General features: G+C 31.1%; 2 protein-coding genes across 2 annotated transcripts; one reads left to right on the top strand and one right to left on the bottom strand.

The window, feature by feature from the left end:
* Positions 1-226: 226 nt before the first annotated feature.
* Positions 227-2191, top strand: LOC116117564. The gene is made up of 4 exons (XM_031403574.1): positions 227-385; positions 473-691; positions 1034-1249; positions 1602-2191. Exons 1-4 carry the CDS (start codon positions 326-328, stop codon positions 1809-1811), a joined length of 705 nt encoding a protein of 234 aa, XP_031259434.1. The 5' UTR covers positions 227-325; the 3' UTR covers positions 1812-2191.
* A 12530-nt stretch (positions 2192-14721) lies between these two features.
* Positions 14722-19272, bottom strand: LOC116117589 (uncharacterized sugar kinase slr0537). The gene is made up of 5 exons (XM_031403610.1): positions 18750-19272; positions 17673-17935; positions 17376-17493; positions 16054-16262; positions 14722-15346 (listed from the first exon to the last, which is right to left on the bottom strand). The coding sequence occupies exons 1-5, from the start codon at positions 19131-19133 to the stop codon at positions 14893-14895; spliced, it is 1428 nt and encodes a 475-aa protein (XP_031259470.1). The 5' UTR covers positions 19134-19272; the 3' UTR covers positions 14722-14892.
* Positions 19273-20129: the final 857 nt, after the last annotated feature.

The raw sequence follows: 20129 nt of genomic DNA, 5'->3' as shown, positions 1-20129 counted from the left end.
CAGTATAATATAACGAAGTTAAAGTAAAAGAGAATAAGGATAGGAATTGATAAATTCAATAATGTTAAAGAATGGCTTATAATATTTACCAATAGAAAGGAAAGTAATTAAAAAGGTAGAGTTCCTTGAGAAAAACGCATCTAAATAGGTTTGGGTTGGGAGAGAGGTTCGGATGAAGACTTTTAAGGCCAAAGATAAGCACCTCCCACACGCCCATCTACCACCCACCACTACAAACAACCCCACATCTTTTTCCACTCTCTTTCTCTCAAACTTAATTCAACTTTTCCCATCAATATTTTCTCTCTCTTTCTCTAACAAAATCATGAATGATCAAGAACTACTCACAGTCAGAGAAATCAAACCCAAAAACAGAAGAATCATGGTCCTTTTCCCTTCATCATCTCTCTATATTCAGTTCCTGATTGTTGTGTTTGTTTTTTTTATAATGATTATTAATTGATTGTATTAGGGAGGAGGAGGTCCTGAAGATCATGAGGAAGATGAAGATGGTGAAAATATAAAGTGGCCAACATGGGTGCGTCCTCTTCTCCAAACGAGCTTCTTTGTTCAATGTAAACTTCACGCTGATGCCCACAAGAGTGAATGCAACATGTATTGCTTGGACTGTATGAATGGTGCTCTTTGTTCTCTTTGTCTGGCATTTCATAAAGACCACAGGGCAATTCAGGTATTCTGTTAATTTCATCTATCAAATAAATAAATATATTCTGCCCAAGATCATGGGGAGCCTCAAATTCATGTGATTGTTTCATATACAGTCCAAAATCACATGAAATTACATTGGTTTCACCAATGACATGTGCCCTTTTATTGGGGAATGAATTGGAGCTTCATCTTCCACACCGGATATCCCTTTTAGTGTGTCAATGGAGCATGATACAATATTCATATTGCCCGATCATTTTGTTAAATATTTTAGTCAACTAACTGTGCCGTAGTTACCATCTCTAGGAACAGCTACGGTAACGTTACCGGGGCTGATGTAAAATATGAATTGAATTTTGTGTAGATAAGGAGATCATCATACCATGATGTGATAAGAGTAGCTGAGATTCAGAAATACATGGATATAACAGGAGTTCAAACATACATAATCAACAGTGCCAGAATCGTATTCTTAAACGAGAGGCCTCAGCCAAGGCCTGGTAAAGGCGTCACCAATACCTGTCAAGTTTGTGACCGCAGCCTCCTTGATTCCTTCTCTTTCTGCTCTCTCGGTTGCAAGGTAAGATTTTAAATTAACCTGACCATATATGGGTATCTTTATAAATTAGGCAAATTATTGTGATTTTTTTTTTTATAATTAATTTATTTCTGAAAAAGTAGTGTCCTGATCAATGTGTTTCAGTTACCATAATAATTTGGAAACTTTTTTATCCGTAAAGTAAATATGGTAATGATATGATCTCTTCTTAAACGAAGGCCACAAATAATAGAAAAGAGGGAATAATATTAATATTAAGTAAATATAAAGGTGGAATTGGTGCATTAGGTACTGAAAAGACATATAAAAAAGTGGTTTAACAAATGTACTTCTTGATTGGTTACAATGGCTTATACATTGACTCCTTTTTCAGATTGCTGGGTCATCAAAGAATTTTCAGAAAAGAAAAATGTGCAATGAAATCAATGGCTTGGATGCCATTAGCCATGGAAATGCAAAGACGAAAATACAAAGTTTCACACCATCAACGCCACCACCAACCGCCATTAGTTTCAGAGCAGCCAAGAGAAGAAAGGGGATTCCACATAGAGCTCCATTGGGAGGTCTTATCATACAATACTGAGAAATACTTGGTCAATCTCTCAACAATACACCCAGAAACATGGTAAATTCTAGAATTCTGGCAGCGTTTTACATATTCTGTCAAAAAAAAAAAAAAATGTTACTTTATGTTGATAACATTATTGGTCGGTCGATAATATTCATTAGAGTGACTTAATCTGATGATTATTGTTGATTATTCTGATAATGTTATTGTATCAGTAGCCTATATGACCTAGTCTTTTCGGCATCAGAGCTTTTGTCAGTGTAAGCCGGTGTTGGAAACTAAACTAAAGTTATGTGTTGTATATAGATGAAAAGGAAGAGTAATAAAAATGGTAAGATATGTATCCAAACGAAAAAGGAAAAATAAAAAGATATGAAGATGATGGGTTGTAAAAATAGTTTTATGTGTAGGGTTTTTATGTCAATTAATTATAAAGTTTTATTATATATGTGGTTTAATTGTATATAAAAGTTTATTAACTAAAGACTATTGTATTGTGAAAATGAATCAATGGTGACAATATATTTTAAGAGCATTGGTGTAATTTTGAGAAAGTCTTGTTAATTATTAGCGCATTAACTCGTAGAATTAAAATTGCCTTGTTTTTGCTTTAATTTCCGAGACTTGAAACTTTTTTTCTAATTTACTATTTTTTGTGTTAACGATGATTTCTGAGTTTTAAAAAGTTTTACAGCATGTGATCCATTTCTTTATCGTGAACTAGTTTGTCCTCATGTATAATTGCACATCAAGAGGAAAATCAATTGTCTATGTCGGTTGTAAATTGGTTCATATGAATTTTATTAAAATTATTTTAAAACACTCACTATAAAGGAAGATTAATGAAGATGTATGTTTATATCTTTATTTTAAAACCCAGATCGGACCGATAGGTTGGACCGGTCTGATCAAGACTTGACAATCTCTCCAGTCGTTCAGGTTGTCCAGGGGTTTTTGTTATATTTTGAATTTGTAGGGATTAATTTGTAATTTTGAGGAGGCAAAATATTTCAAAACTTTAGGGAATAATTCGTAATTTTCTTGAGCATATTTAAAATAAATTAAAATTTGAAGGACTAATTTAAAATTTATTAGGGATATTTTATAATATACTAAAATTTAAGGAATTAATTTGTAATTTTTAAAAAATACTTTTGTTGTTGACGTCATCTATCCAATCGATTGGAACCAATCAACTTGTGACCTGGTTACTTTGCCAGGTCTCAGAACAAGTCAGGTTTTAAAATAATGGTTTATATTAGAGCTTCTTTAAGTGGAATTAACTTATCTACTTATCAAAAGAATTATTTAGTTATAAGCATTTTTTAAAATTTGCTAGGTTATTTGATTGCATTTCAAAAGTACTTATAGGGTTTTAAATAATGGCTTATGAGAGAGCAAATTTTGAGGTCGTTTTGAACTAAATGTTTGAAGTTTTTTTTTTAAAAAAAAAAAAAAAATCTCTATTCTGTTTTATATGTGTATTGACTTGATTTATTCTTGTATACTTGATTTATCCTTATATATTAAAATACTTTTTAGTAAATTAATACTAAAAATTCTTTTATATTTCCTACTACCAACATTAAAAAAATTTATAAAAACTATGTTTCATGAACTCTACTCTAATAAACTCTTTTTTTATAAGCTTTAATCATATCGTAGAAATGATGCTTAAAATTATATAGAGTTTTACTGAAACTTAATATTTAGTGTATGTTTGGGATGATTGTAACTTTAAAATTGATCACTTAATTGAAATTAGAATAAAAAAAATGATTGGTAAACAATTTTTTAATATCATTATATGATTCAAGCTCTTTCAACATAGTTAGATTTTCATCATTTATCTAGATAGGTTTTCAAAATTATTTTTTTTCGATTTTCTACATGTATATATCAAATAAATCCTTACATATAGATAAAAATTACTAAATTAATTATATTCAATTTAATGAATTATCAATTAATTTAATATATTAAAATCTAGTAATTTTTTTTAACAAAATTATGTTGCCATAGCTACTAGCAAAGGTCAAGGATGCTAATATCAATGGTCATCTTAGGGTGTAGTCAAACCGAGTACTCATAGCTACTTGGGCTCGACTTGACACGAGCAGACGCTTGATTCGCAAAATCTCTAGCAATCGCGAGTTCGGTCATGATCGAAGCTCGCAAAAGAATTGAGTAGTTCTCCACTCGACTCGATTAACTCACAACTGCAAAAAACTCATTCGTCATTCGAGCATAGTGAAGCTCAAAACTCGGCCGCTCGTTGAAACTTGCATAACAAATCAATTTTATGCAGTTTCCTTTATCTTGCTATACTTTTTTTTGGCTAATATATCTTGCTATACTTGCTTGTTCATATTGTCTGTATCCTCAAATTACACTAGAAAAGTCCTTAGTTAAAATTATTTAAGTCTCTTCCAAGAATCATACTTGAGAATTAGTGAAACCGCCTAAAGGCGAAAAGATTATAGGACACAATGGGTCTTTAAGAAAAAAGAAGGTCTCAAAGGTAAAAGCTGAAGGTTCAAAGCACGTGTGCTTGCAAAGGGAACATGATCAAAGAAAGGTGTGAACTGAATGAAGCACTCTCTCCACTTGTAAAACTAGGGGTGAGCGGGTCTGAGTACACCCAAATCCCATGGAATTTGAATCAAAACCAGAACCGAAACCGAAACCCAATCCCTAAATGGCTGGAATCGAAACCTGAACACAAGTTCCGGTTTCGGTTCTGGGTACTAGAAAAATTAAAACACACTACACTAGTTACAAAATTGACAAATAAATCCTATGAAAACTATAATACGCCCCCATCTGTTTACAGAAATTACAAATCACACTTATAGTGACTATCGTATGAGGCCAATCCAGCCCGATTTCGGTGTCTTCGGTCCTCACCACACCCCCCCCCCCCCCCCCCCCCCCCCCCCCCCCCTAAAACACCAATAACACACTCCACTCAACCCATATATTAAAAAAAAAAAAACCCTATCCCACCCCTCACTTGATTGTACCACCAATTGTTTACCATTGCCCAGTATTTGGTCCACGCGTTTCAGCTTTTTCGTTAATAATGGCACCAAAATTGGCTTCGACCCCCACCAATCGACTCACCCGCATACCCCCCCCCCCCCACAACCCCACCACCACCACCAAAACCCCCAACCTCGCCCACCACAATAGCCTATCAATCACCATCGTCGCCCGCTTAGGGTTTCATAGGATTTTCGCACCTTCCCAACCTAATTCCGATCGATCCCTACACCAGAATCACCTTTGACACCACCAACTGAAACCACTAGCATCCCCCCTCCAAACCCCAACTGCAAAGACCGTTGGTTCTAGTTCCGATTTTTGAAATGTGAAACCGGAACCAGATTTGCACAGTGTTGGTTTCAATTTTTTAGAATCGAAACCCCAGGTACTTGTCGATTCCAGTTCTACCCTAAATTCCTGCACACCCCTATGTAAAACATAGCTCTAGAAGTGTATGTCATGGTTGCATCCATTGACATGAAATTAGAACAATTAAACATATGCACTATTACCTTGAAGAACAAATTTATATGCATGAGCCAAACGAATTTTTTGTTCAGGATAAAATTGACCTAGTTTGTGTTAAGCAAATATCCTATTTGTGAATTTTCTGTAAATGTAAAACTATTATGAATAAAAATGTATTATTTACAAATCGTTTTGTGATTTAAGTATTATTTTTGCTTGAATAGGTGATTGTCTAAGATTTCAAGACTTGTTTCCATATTAAAAGTAAAAACTACTTATATGAGTAGTCATATAAGTATTAAACAAAGTTTGACACTTTATGGTACGATATACTTATTATATGTTGAAGGTTAATTGCAAGTTTCCTCCCAAGGTATATGAAATAATGATCTAAGTTTGACTTTATTGTTTTGCTAGGCTTTTTATCATTTGATTAACAGGTATTATCTTTTGTTCCTCCAATGAAGCATTGAATTCTTTATGGAACACTTACAACAAGGAGAAAGTTATTATTTCATATATAAAAGGGGTAAATTATTATTCAATCTATATGATTCTGCATCACTTACTCTACAGTCATGGCTCGTCCTAAATATATAGTTCCATTAATCTATCATTTTTCATTTGTATTGACGGTAAAGTAATTCTTGATATTAATTTATTTTACAAAATTTTAGGTCTGTGATTAAAATTATAAAATTAGAACTATTATATTTAATAAAAAAAAAAAAAAGATAAGATTTTTTAGCCTTAGGAAAATTGTTAATATTTTAAAAATGAATTACGGTTATTTTTGTTGATGTATGTTGGATCTAAACACATAATAAGTGGGTTGTCAGAGATAATTTTCTTTTTCAAACCCTAAGACCCTGCACAGTTTTGTCTTAAAAAGACTCATTCGGATGATGAGAGTGTCTTTGTGCTATATAAGCGATCATGGTCCCATCTCCTAACTGATATGATACTTTGACACCAACAATTATTATTATTATTATTTGCTCACACTTTCTATAAACGTTCTAAAAAAAACAAAAAATTTCAATATTGAAAGAATAGATGAATTAGAAACTTATTGATACATAGAACAAAAACTTATAATTTGAGTCTTTAAAACAAAAAAAAACAAAAAAAAGAACAAAAGTGAATTAAATTTATTATGAGTTTGAAAATTTTGTGTAAATATAGATTTAAATGATTTAATTTAGAGACCTTAAGAAATAATAAACATTCAATTAAATGATATGAAATAACACTTTAATTGAGAGACATTAATGCAAATAATAATATTCATTTCCATATTATTAATATGACATTAATTAAAGAGAAGCTTAAAAGAAATTGCAATTTAAATCTATTTGAGAATTTTCTAATTCTATTTTTGGTTTTTTATTTTAGGTATTTTGTGTGGTTTCGTATGACTAATTATATCTTTTACACGCGGAAGTACCTGAAAATTGCCGTCCTTATCAGGCTGCTTTAGTCAGCTTACGCAAGGCCACGTGTTCCATTATCTCCAATAATTGTACTTTGTTGTTTCTCAGCCGTCGATTTACATCATCATCAGAAGCACAATCATTCATCTTTAGCGCCGTATATTGTTGAACAAAGAGTTGAAAAATATTTAAAAAATAAATATAAAAAACGGTTATTTCTTTTTTGAAAATACTAAAACGACATAACTTTATTTGATAAAAGAATATATAAATAAAATAAAATAATTTATATTTGAAAAATACTATCCTTACAACGACCCATACAAAGAAGGTTACAAAGTACATCCTCAAGAAGACAAAAAAAAAAAAAAAAAAAAGAGAGGAAAAAAATCATGAAAATCAAGGATGGAGATTGTCTTTGTATACCCCGTTTTATGTGTCTTTTTAAACTAACATTACTCTTTATATTTTATAATGTGGGTTTATTGCCGCTATAATCTATATTTTTTTTAATAAAATGATTCACATAATGACATAAATATCTATAATTTAAAAAATATATAAAAACTCTACTCCAAGTAATCTATCATCTTATTATCATATTGTGAATTCAATTATTATTTCTTTCACATGTCAACATATATAACTTTCAATTATTAACTTTCGTTCCTCAAAATAGCTAATCTCATGCACCCCATGATTCTCAAAAAATATAAAAGCGTTCGGAAAATATTAAAGAAAAAACCTATAAAATATCAAACCCCCTTCAATATATATATACCCTATTGCATTTATATTTACTTTTAAAAAAATAACCTAAGCGAGAGTTTTTTTTTTTTTTTTTTTTTTTTTTTTTTGAACTTTCAGAATATTATTAGAGCCTTTGAGATTTAGCTATCTCTTTAAAGGAATGAAATTTGCCCAAGTTAACTGCCTCTAGATGACTGAGCAATTTGATAGGGACTCTTGCGTGTATTACTCAAGATATCTTGAATCTGAATCCCTCTTCAGGTGCTTATAGAAGTACCTACTAGAGCTTTTACCCAATCGGTAGTTCTAAGGTTTCGAAAAATTAGTTGAAGTGTGCATAAACTGACTCGAACACCCCGATCATCATAAATAAATAAATAAATAAATATTACCCAAGTTGCAAATACTAATCAAATTAGTTTGTTGGAATAGCCATATTGGCTGCTTAGTCCTCGTCAAAATAGGAAGCTTCGGCAAAGAAGAGAACACACCATTATCTAATGCTCAAAAAAAAAAAAACACTCTTGCTACCATTGATTTTCATTTCTAACTCTTCTTCAAGAAGCTTGTCCATTGAATCACACAATCACATGTAATTTCTTATAGTATATTGCAGAAGCAAGGCTGAAGAAAATGTTAAAAGAAATTACAAATATGCAAAATCATGCTTTTCTTTGTAAATAAATTGTTGAGTGTTGATGCGTGATTTTGACACCAACTAAATGCACGTGTGAAATGCTGAGCTGACTCAGAAAACACACGCAAATGGAGGTATTAGAATGGATAAGAGATGGGGAACGATGTTTAAAGTGGTTCGGATGCTTAAACAAGCGACTCCTACGTCCACTGATATTGTATTAATATATTGAGGTCAAGTCACATTTAGCGAGCTGATTTACAAGAGATTATAAGAGAGAGAATATATGTTATTCCAAAGTGAAATTAGCTAATCTCACAAACGGGAGAGGAGCTCTCTATTTATAGTGGGATGAATTGAGATAATGATTATTAAATCAGGGAGTGAATCAGATTGACTTCCAAATCCTTTCTTGTGCCCCGTTATTCACCTGCTCGAGTGATTTACTTGATTCTTGCAAGGATTGGACACGTGGATCACCTCCAGCCTTTCACCAACCTGACGCACACCTACTGCACTGACAAGAGCATGCCTCTTGCGTCAACGTGCGACGTGGGTGCATCTGAACGGCTCCTGGACTTACCTAAGCTATGTCTACTTGCGCTGACAGGGCTTTGCGTCAGCCCTACTTTTCTAGGCATAACATTGAGAGAGTGGAGGACAAAAATCTGCGAAACCGTATCAAATCAAAAAATCGAATTGTTCGAATTTTTAGTCAAAAAAAAAAATTGTTTCTTTTTTTATTTTTTTTTTCTTAATAAAAACCATATGTTAAGGAATTATTATCAGTGCTTGGTTTACTCATACCGAACCCAATCGTTTATTTTTTTAATCTTTTTTAAATACTCCTAGAATTACCGAAAAAAACTCTTAAAAATATCATAAACCATCCTAAAAAGATATTAAAAAAACCCTCCAGAAATATAAATAAATAAAAACCCACTAAAAAGCCGATAAGACCGAACTAATTTTTTCAAACTAATATAGTATGATACAAATTTTTCTTATATGGTAAAGATTGAGTTTAGCTGAAGGCATTGGTCCAACCCTTGGGAGTGGGGTGAGTGCTTTGCATTATTTATTTAAGAGGTAAATATGTCATGTCTATAATTTTGTATTTCTCTGTTTAAATAATCCATGAAACTAACTTTGATGTAACTTGCCTAACTCATGAGGTCACTTTCCTCACAATTCCAAATCATATCTTAATTAATTAATGCAATTAGAATTATAATATTATTTTAGGTTACCAACATCACCAACTTATTCATAATACAAATTTATTCTTTATTTTAACATTTTTTTCATCACTAATCACATTATAAAAGATACCCATAATCATATAAGAAAATATTTCGTTGACTTCAAATAATATGAAAAGGAATTCTTTAAATTCTGAAATTAACCCTAAAAATTGCTGCTATTATTATTATTATTTATTTAAATTTCTATGGGCAATGCAATACCACTTGAGTCCCACTGCAATTTAGTTAGGTCAATAGTTTGCCTTTATGATTGAAAATTGTTACATATTTGAGAGAGAAATTCAAAGAAGAAGAAGAGAAAATAATGCAAAATGTTGAGTTACTCAAATTTCTTGATTAAACTTAGACAAGACTTAATTTATGTTATCGATTTGGTGATGTTATTCAATTTGGAATAATCTTTGGATTAAATTAGACTATGTAGTTTAATTAAGTCAAATCAACAATGATTTATATTAATGTATTCGATTACTTTAATATTAAAATAGGGGATCCCCTTAAAACCTAAATTATATGTATTTGATGGAGATTAAAAGCAGTGCCATGTAGTCAACATCTTGGCCAAATAATTAAGCCAATTGCCCCACCCCTCACCACCCAACTCCATCGCACACCAAATTCATTAACGGTGGGTGGGGATGAGCGGTGGCAGGTCTGAAAATGAGAAAGAGAGAAAATGGTGGGAGAAGAAACCGAGGAAGAAAAAGGGAGGGGGAAGGAGAAGAAACGGAAAGGAAGAAGGAAACAAGGAGACAATAAAAAGACCATTTTACCCTCGTATATTTAACTGAGCTTAGGTAGTGTTAGGATTTTACTGGGTAATTGATTAGTTTCTGAAAGGGTTGGAGGTAACTTGATTAAATTGTAATAGTTATTCGAAAACCTTGCATTTCTCAAAGGATGTGGGGGTGATTGATTTTATTCATTTAAGGTATTTATGATACGTTTAACTTGTTTACGATACGTTTAAAGTATTATTTAACATGAATTTAACTTATTTAATTTGCTTAAATGTTAACTAAATTATAAAAAAAATCAACAAACATATAAACACAGAAAAATGACAACAACCATAGTAAATAATAATAAACTTGAGTTTAAAGTCCAAACTGCAAAATAAATAAACAAAGTACGAATTTTCAAAGTTATTTTATATTCTCCTAACAACAATATTCAAAGCAAAATATTCAATCTTGAAAAGGTCTTCTATTGAATCCAAATTTATCAAACATTAAATGTCTTATAAAAGAATGAGATCAAAATGACGAAAATTTTCTAGGCGATTAGGTGGGGCGATAAGGACTTTTGAGTGTATTACTCAAGAGGTTTTGAGTTTAATTCTCATCGATTACTAATAGGGGTGGTCATTGGAAGGTTTACCTGGTAGTTAATTTTAGAGCTCTGAAGGATTATCAAAGTGCACGCAAGCTGGCTCCGACACCCCCATTCACCAAAAATAATAATAATAATAATAATAAAAAGGTTAGTAGACTTAATATTCATTGATCAGAGCCTTAACATTCTTTTAGGTTACCAACATCACCAACTTACTCAAAATAGAAATTAATTCTTTTTTTTAAACAACTGCTTCATCACCAAATTTTCTTTTAATTAATGCTAAAAACATTATAAAAACACACATGACGATGATACCCGTAATTATATAAGAAAAGATTTCGTTGACTTGCAGTAAGATTTAATTAAAATGTAGGCACACAGAATTATTTTAAAAAAGAATTCTTGAATTTCTGAAATCAACCCTAAAATTGTTGCTATTATTATTATTATTTTATATGGACCGTTCAATAAGTTCCACTTGAGTCCAATTACAATTTAGTCAAGTCAATAGTTTGTAGTTATGCTGAAAATTCTTACAAATTTGAGAGAGAAAATCAATGAAGAAGAGCAGAAAATAAGACTGAATGTTGAATTAGTCAAATTTCTTAATTAAACTTTGTGCTATGGAACATAGACCAGGACCAAGGTTAATATTATATGCCCTTGAAAAATTGCTAAATCTTAAGCACTTCAGTGATTTTTTTTAAAGTATCAGATTTTTTCTGAAATTATCAAAAGCCCCGTAAAAATCTCATATATATATGTCAAATCAATAATGATTTATGTAAAAAAATGGTTTTTGAATAATTCACTTGTATATTCTTCCCCAATGTGGAGGCCGTATATATTGGTACAATGACTACATAAAATCTGGAAACAAATATCTTAAACTAAGGAAAAATAAATATTTCTATAGTAAATTACGTTTAAACAAAATATTATAGAATTAATTTCTAAATATTATAGGATTAATTACAAAATATCCCTAATATTTTATAGCTCATGTTGACAGTTTATATTAATGGACATGATAACTATAATATTAAAAAGGGAAATCCCCTTGAAACCTAAATATATGTACTCGATAGAGGTTATTTTCATTTTGACCAAATAATAAAGTCAATTGTCTCCCCAACTACCATTTGATTTTAATTGTACAATGGAGTTGGGAAGGTTTCAAATTTCAATGTAGTGATGGCTAAAGAAATACATTGATTTTTCATTTTATGAATGGGCTAAGGCTTAAGCCTAAGGCCCATTATACCAAAAAATAACCGTTTAGTCCTCGAGGTTTGGCTTTAGTACTTGGAAACAATACATTTGTTCTGGGGAGATCTTCTTCACTGATCACCCCTCTTGTTTAATTTGATATCAGGTGTTTGCCAGGTTTCATGAATTTAATCAATTATAACCTAATATTTTTAAAATCTCATCGTTAATACCCCTTTTAACCTAATATTGTTAAACTTTTGTTAATAGAAGAAGGTTAACATGGTCCTTTTATTAAAACCCTAATATAAATTTATAAACTAAAAAAAATTTAAAAATTATTATAGAAAATATAAAAGCCAACCCAATGATTGATGAATGTATAAGGGTACTCACTTAATTATGATCTCCCAATCAACTGTTTATTAAGTCAATAAATCAAAATACTAGTATTCGAAGCAAATGTCTTTAATGTAATAGACCAACACCATAGGAACGAAAATGTTATTCTCATAAGACATAATGTAAGTGTTTAACTAAATTATGTTAGAGGATCCAAGGCTTTTACGCCAAATCTCATATACGAAATTATGTTATTGGATCCAAGGCTTTTACGTCAAATCTCATATACGAAAATGTTATTTACCCTTTTTATACATATGCAAGGCACAAATGCACCACAAGCTTTTTACATGGACACCCCTAAGGTTTAGTGAAAGAATAGGAGACTTACAGGTTTCGGAATGAAACACTTATACCCTTATAATTAACTAACACTTTATGAAAAATTAATTCTGACATAGAATCTTGGTACAATAGTTAATATGCTCTTATTTCATGTTTTCTCCTATGATAAAAACAAGTTAATATCTAACATTTGTCATGTTATCAAAATATTAAATAGTTATTTTTCACAAACATTGTTCAGTTACAAGGGTGTAAGTGTTTCATTCTAAAACTACAAGGAATGTTCTATTATGAAATTTATGGGTCTCATATTTCTTTCATTAAGCCTTAAGGGTTATCCATGTAAAAGTAAAACCTCAGCAAAAGTTATTGATAGGTTTTAGGAGTATTTTTAGATAATTAAAAATGTATTTTATTTATAGTTGTATGTAATATTAGTTTAAACTAATATAATGAATATTATAAATCTAAAAATGCTATGCATTTTAATCAATATGATCTTTTAGTATTCCGTGCTTGACATTGTAAAAAAGGAGGAGAGAAAAGAGAGAGGAGGAGGAGGAGGAATTTGGGGGTGGAATATTCATATTCCTATTGATAGGGCAGGCACAGCTAAAAATTATAAGATTTCTTCTGATTTTCTCTTTTGACATAAGAGGCATCAAATTCTAATAAAAAAAGCCAAAATAAGATATTTTAAAGATATGAAGGTGGGGTATTTGGTTCGTTTTGTTAAGAAATATTATGAATTTTTTTTTTCAGAGTTTATACACAATAGAAATTTAGTTTAATGATATATTTTTTTGCACTATAAAATCCTCAATAATTAATGGGAATTTTAGAACTTTGATTTCGAGAATCTTATTGAAATCATGTATTTAATATTAAAACAATAATACTACACGTAAATAATCTCTTTACCGATATAATATGTTAAATCATCAGTCGCGTTGATTGAAATACAAAATTGGATCATTTTATATGTGCAACATTAGCCATATTATATACATACTAAAAACATGTTATTTTAATTTTTTTATCAAACACGTTTTAACGGGTTTCTAATTATAAACAAAAGATATAAAATTATAAAAAAAAATGTGATCTTCCAAATTCAATAAATATACAGATATATGCAAAATGAAGCTTCTTCCACAAATTCAATAAAAAATCTAGCATAGCATTGCTAGAATTGTCAAATTTTCAACCACTTTGCCAAAAATGTCAACATATTTTGCGTCTAAACTAAGAGAATTTTGCTTTGATAATTTTGTGTGTTTGATGTATTTTTCTTCTTTATGATTCATTTCCAACCCCACCTATGTTTTGATTACCCAAATTTTGATAAATTACTTCATTGAATAGCCTAACCATCGATATTAACGAGGCAAAACAAAAGACAAAAGGATTATTCAACATTTTGTAAAATTCTATTATATGAAAATAGAAGCCTTCTAACCAATAATGAATAAATAATATTGATCTCCCTTGAGTTTTAATTAAATAACAAAAATCTTTTTAAAATTTCTGAAATAAAAGAATTTCTCCACCATTAAGTGTTAAAGTAAATAATATATTTTTTTATTTTAAGTGTTTACCTATGGTAAGGAGAATTTTAAATACATAATAAATTTATATTTTAAGTGTTTACTTATGGTAAGAAGATTTTTATTATTATGCAAGCTTTCAGGTTTTTGATTTTTTGTTATTACATCTAACTTCAAGATTTTTATTATTACCCAAACTTTAAAGAGGATTTTTGCTATTACCCAAACCCAAAGAGGATTTTTGTTATTACTCAAGCCTCATGTCCATGTCTTGTAAGTTTTAACTCTATAAATTATGAATGCCTATTTCCAGAGAAATTATTGTTCATAGGGTAATTCCTGTGAAACATCATATTATAACCGTGAATGCCACCGATAATATTAGACGTACAAAGAAATCTAACAAAGATTTATGTACAAAGTGATGTGACAGAAAATTAATAAAAGAATGAATTTAATCTTTTGTATTCACTCTTCCATCTATTTTTTATCATATCACTTTATACAAAACTCTTTATATGATTTCTTTGTACGCTAAACTATAACTTCAAAATACAACCATTTTGATGACCATCAAAATAAATTACTAAGACCTGGCAAATTTTTAGCCGGTAATCAATGTATAATGATAATGTACACTGTTACTGAGCTATGAACAAATGAATACTGCCTACAAAATGAATTGAGCAATCAACTTGACGGGACCAGGGCTCCCCATTACAAGCTGGAAATGTGATCAGAACCAATATCTGATGTTACAGTGGAACCCTCAAGTTGGTATGCAAATGTCCCCGCTAGCTCACCCGCGTGACAGACGCTAAGTCGTGTTCCCTGTTGTCCTACAACTGTGGCTGCAATTCTAGCTGCTAATGCACCCATTCCTTTTAAGTCTGAAATGCCTCGTAATATTCCGTATAAAATACCAGATGCATATGCATCACCAGCACCACAAGTATCGACTGGAACACATGGTGAAGGAGGAATATATACAGCTTCTCCTTTCACACCAATGTAGGAGCCTCTAGGCCCATCAGTAACTGAGACTAAGGGAACAAAATGGCTTAGGTACCTGGTGGCCGAGTCAGGGCTTTCTTTCGATGAAAAATGACAGAAAGCTCTTGCCTCATCACTGTTTGCGAACACAATATCGGCATAGTTTCCAACTATTTCCCTGAGCCAAAAGGAGAAAAGAACTGAAGTTAGGTACTAATTTGAATAAAAGAAAAAGCAGCTTCACCATATGAACTAGAACCCTTCACGTTGGCACAAGTAATTAACACATTTATATCAAATGCACAAGTGTAACAAATTCTGGAAATAAATGCACCAGACTCCAAAATAAATGCGAGCACTTGGTATCATGAAATGCATTCCGTCGTCATGCAACTATCATATACAGGATGTGAACTTTTTTCTTTTTTTTGTTTCTTTAATGACCCTAAATTACTCCATATGTGCACCTGGTTAAGATCTGGGGACTACTGTTGAACCTATAACCTTTTGTAGGAGTTAACTTTTGGGACTAATATCCAAGGTCAGTCATCCCAAGAGATTTGATCCTCCAACCCCTAGGTCGGAAAACAAAGGGTCATAATATTCACTACAACTCCTTGATGTCAATCAACATATTTTCCACTTTGCAAAATATCAGAGGCATATACAAAATTTTAGGATCAAGGGCTTCTTTTTCTAAATTGCTTTTAGTAAATGGGATTGATCTCATATCTATCTGATAGCATGGTCAGAATAAATTATTATTTCCATTTCCACCTAAATATAAACTCCAAATTTATTCCCTAATGAATCTTGAAAAGTGAACAAACTGTCAAACACCATAAAAGACATACAGATAATTGACAAATGGTATAAAAGTCTAACCAGAAATCATCATAGTGTCTCTCAATGCAGGTCACATCTGATGCTGTTACTGCAACAAGAGCACCCATCCTGCGAGCCTCTTCACAAGCTCTTGTAATTGTTTTGATCGTATCATGAAGTTCAAATAAATAGCCTTCAACAACAAGTATATTTGTCTTGGAAATTAGGCTAGCCAAGGAAGGATCATAGTTAATAGTTGATGACGTACCCTGAAATTATATAGAGAGGGTAAAATATTAGGATTTTATTTTAATAACCAAATATGTTATAGCATAGCTAAATAAAACTGAGGCTATAGAAAATTTTCTCCAATGTAATTTACATGGAAAATTTAAGTGCACTAGCACAGGAACAAAATGAAACTTTCTCAAGCAGCCAAAATAAATCATTCCTTTTTTGGCAACGTGATTCCAATAATTAATAACTTGATGGAACAACAATTCATAAAGAGATTTTCACGGAATTTTCAAGTTAGATAATGCTTCCATTTCCAATTTGAACTTGGATCCTCAACTATTGAATAGTGGGCAGCCAATTAAGGATGAGTTATTTAATCACTGACTGATTGTTGTTTGCTATCCTCATAGGTAAGTAAAAATTCTCCAAGCTTGCTTGTCTTTTTTATTTAAATGCCCCCACAAATTTCAAACCAAATTTATCTTCACATTTCAAATAACTGAAATTTGGTAAAGTTCATCATATCCATACTGTTATTACCCTGAGTTGTTTCTAAGCAAAGGTTATGAGAAATTTATGAAATATTATCAATAAATATGTGGTCAATACAAACGAAAGCAGAAACTATGTGAGCTCTACACTTTCAAGTTAGACAAGAAACATCTCTGTCCAGATACTATTAGATTTCATTTTTGCTGCATAGTCTCTACGACCGATAATATGACAAAGGGAAGATGTTAGCTTACTAGACCACATGGAAACTCACTTAGACAAGAACTGTGATGTCAAAGAAAAAATATGTATTATGTATGCAAAAGTCATTAGAAATGACGGGAAGAAAAACCTTGAATAAATATATATAGTTTTACAAAATGTAACTACTATAAAAAATCAAAAGAATGATATGCATTAACCAAAAAGAAAATCCGGATAGAATAAAATATAATTTAAGATGTTGCACAAGCATCAAGCTGAGGAGTCTGCAACTTATAATCAAGCATATAATTACAAGTTCAAAGCTCAAAAGCTAAAGAGAAACTAAATTCAACCACTTTATTACTTGGTAAAAATAATTTTAAAATGTTATACCTTCAAGCATGAAATGAAATTTATAATTCATCCAGAAATACAATTAGATATCTGACCTGATATGCAAGCATTGTGCGTTGGGCATCTGGAGTGGTGAGAACTATCACTGTTCCTGTTGTCCCATCCTTGATGGGTGCAGAGCAAAAATTCACATTTGCCCGACGCAGTTTTGCCCTATAAAACATATTAAGATAGTGACTTAGTAACCATCAAAATATCATAAACGAACTCACTGAAACCAAATGAGCAATGAAAAATCCACAATCTATCTAGCAAGTAAAATTGGTCAACACAGTATTGAAAATAAGTTGAGAAAAGATTTAACTATTAAGTATAATCAAACCAAACCCAACCTGTAGAAGCCACCCAACGGATCACTTCCCACACTGCCTGCCATAGCTACATTCAAAACAGGGCCTCCAATGGGCTTCCCACCAAGCCTTGCCAAGGCCACCAGGCTGTTGGAAAGAGATCCACCAGCAGCGGCCTTATAGCTGCAACCATCCATTGCCTGCAAAACCCTACCTCTCTCTTCATGATTTATAACCTTCCTTGTTCCCTTCTCTAATCCCAATCTCTCCAAAAATTCATCATCAACCACACCGGAAAAATCTACCTAAAACACCAATATAGAGATGCAATGCTAGGATAGATCAGTTATTTTCTAAGGTACTGCATATATGAAAACTGAAGCTGAATTCCAAAATTGCAGCAATTCAATTCAAGAAATGGCTCTAAAAGCATTTAAAGACATCTTAGTCAACTAAAAAATCATAAATTTTGAATGACAAAACATGCTCTTTCCCTAAATTACATCTTCAACCAAGTCCTGGAATATCCCAATTTCTGAGCTAAAAAAAAATTCCTGAACATAATACAACTAATAGCTGTACAGAATTAAGCAAATTTACCCTTCTCACCTCTTTTCATACAGTATTTCAAAGCTCTTGCATCTAAATTTCTTAAAGGAATCAAACAGAAAAAATGATTACATCGGAAATAACAACATTAGAAAACAAGTTTTAAGATTTCTACTTTTTGTAGCCTTGTCCCCACAATTTCTCAAGAACCAAACATAACATAATATAAGAACACACAAACTCCCAAATGTAACCTCTAAACCCAAAGAGAGGTTACATGTGGAAGAGATCGAATTTTCTAATATTTTCAAACAATGCCTCAAAGTTTAAATTTTTATATGTTCTGTAGCTTTACTCCCTTCTTTTCTCAAGAATGAAACAGAAAATAACATATAAACACACAAACTCCAAAACGTAACCACTTAACCAAAAGAAAGAAGAGATCAAATTTCCTTATCTTTTGAAAAAACGCCTCAAAGTTTCAATTTTTCTACATTTTGTATCTTTTCTCCCTTATTTTCTAAAGAATCAAACAGAACACAAAAAACAAATGAAGGAAATGAAAATTACCATGGCTTGACCAAGGCCCAAAACATCCCATCTCTCAGGCAAAGAAGAAGATGACCCACTTGTCTCCTTCAACTCTTCTTCTTCTTCTTCTTCTTCTTCAGTTTCCGTATCAGTATCAGTCTCATCTTCTTCATCATCACACATACCAAAATCTCCTCTTTTGTCAGCTCTACACTTAGAAACAGACGAAGCCCACAAAAACCCACGTGCCCTTTTCCCCATATAAACAAGCTTTAACCTCTCTCCAACTCCAAAACCCAATAATTTAAGACTTGTACCACCATGACGAATTTGATGACGAAGATATAAAGAAGAGTAAGGATAAAGAGAAAAAGTAGGAGAGGAAATAGGAGAAGTAGAAGAAGAGAGAAAAGGGAGAGACATTGAATGATTGGTTAATGGATTGTAGTAAAATTAATTTAATGAAAGCTTCTCTCGTAGGATGGAGAAGCGCGCATATCCATTCACAAAGGCTGAGCTTCTTTGAACGCACGGCCCCCTCTTATTTTATCTACAATCTTCTCGCCGGCCCTGTCTTTGTGTATTTACTCTTATTAATTTATTTCTTTTTATAAACTCATTTTTTTTTCTAATAATAATAAGAGCGAAAATTAAAATGAATATTCGGTTTGTAAAAACAATTAAAAAAGAATATAAGTTTATTAAAAAATAAAAATAAAATATTTAAAGGTATAAAATAATTTAAATTAATTTTATAAAAGGTATAAATGTAAATCAATTTTATTATATAATGAAAAAATAAAAATAGATATTAAAATAATGTTACATGTGTTGGAAACCCGAAACACACTAGGAAAGAACAAAATAGGTAAAAAATAAAAATAATAAAGAGATAAAAAAAGCAAAAACCCAAGTCTGGCCTTTTCTATTTGCCTAATTTTTTCCATATTCTTTTTTTTAGACTTTGATAATCGGTCTAAAAAGATGAAAAAAGAAAAAATATATGATTGATTTAGACTCACTCATGTATGTAAAAAACTAGTCAAATTTCTTGTTAGAAAGACTTTAATAATTTTCGCTAAAAAATAATATTTGGTATATGCGTCATGTGTGCGTAAATTGGTTTGAATACCTTAATTAAAAAAAAAAAATGATATATGTATTACATTTCATTCTTAATGAACTAATAAAATATAAAATCTCAAAATCTGTATAAAAGAGATTATATTAATTATATAATGTCTTATAAAAAAAAAAAAGTCATTAGACATACTAAAATACAAATCAAAATAAAATCAATTAATTTTAATAGATTTTAATTTTAATTTTGGAAATTTTATCAATTAAAAAGGATTTTGAATAGTTATGAGTAATGTTACATTTACACCACTCTTTTACACAATTTTCATTACATCATGA

Source organism: Pistacia vera, unplaced genomic scaffold, assembly GCF_008641045.1.
Source record: "Pistacia vera cultivar Batoury unplaced genomic scaffold, PisVer_v2 Contig818, whole genome shotgun sequence".
NCBI lineage: Eukaryota > Viridiplantae > Streptophyta > Magnoliopsida > Sapindales > Anacardiaceae > Pistacia > Pistacia vera.
Note: the sequence above shows the minus strand (reverse complement) of the source record. Positions and strands in the feature narration are given on the sequence as shown.

Coding starts and splice junctions, on each gene's coding strand:
- LOC116117564 (XM_031403574.1), top strand. CDS start 326: ATGAATGATCAAGAACTACTCACAGTCAGAGAAATCAAACCCAAAAAC. Junction 386..472: donor CCAAAAACAGAAGAATCATG/GTCCTTTTCCCT, acceptor TGATTGTATTAG/GGAGGAGGAGGTCCTGAAGA. Junction 692..1,033: donor AAGACCACAGGGCAATTCAG/GTATTCTGTTAA, acceptor AATTTTGTGTAG/ATAAGGAGATCATCATACCA.
- LOC116117589 (XM_031403610.1), bottom strand. CDS start 19,133: ATGTCTCTCCCTTTTCTCTCTTCTTCTACTTCTCCTATTTCCTCTCCT. Junction 17,494..17,672: donor CCGTTGGGTGGCTTCTACAG/GTTGGGTTTGGT, acceptor TATGTTTTATAG/GGCAAAACTGCGTCGGGCAA. Junction 16,263..17,375: donor GCACAATGCTTGCATATCAG/GTCAGATATCTA, acceptor ATATAATTTCAG/GGTACGTCATCAACTATTAA.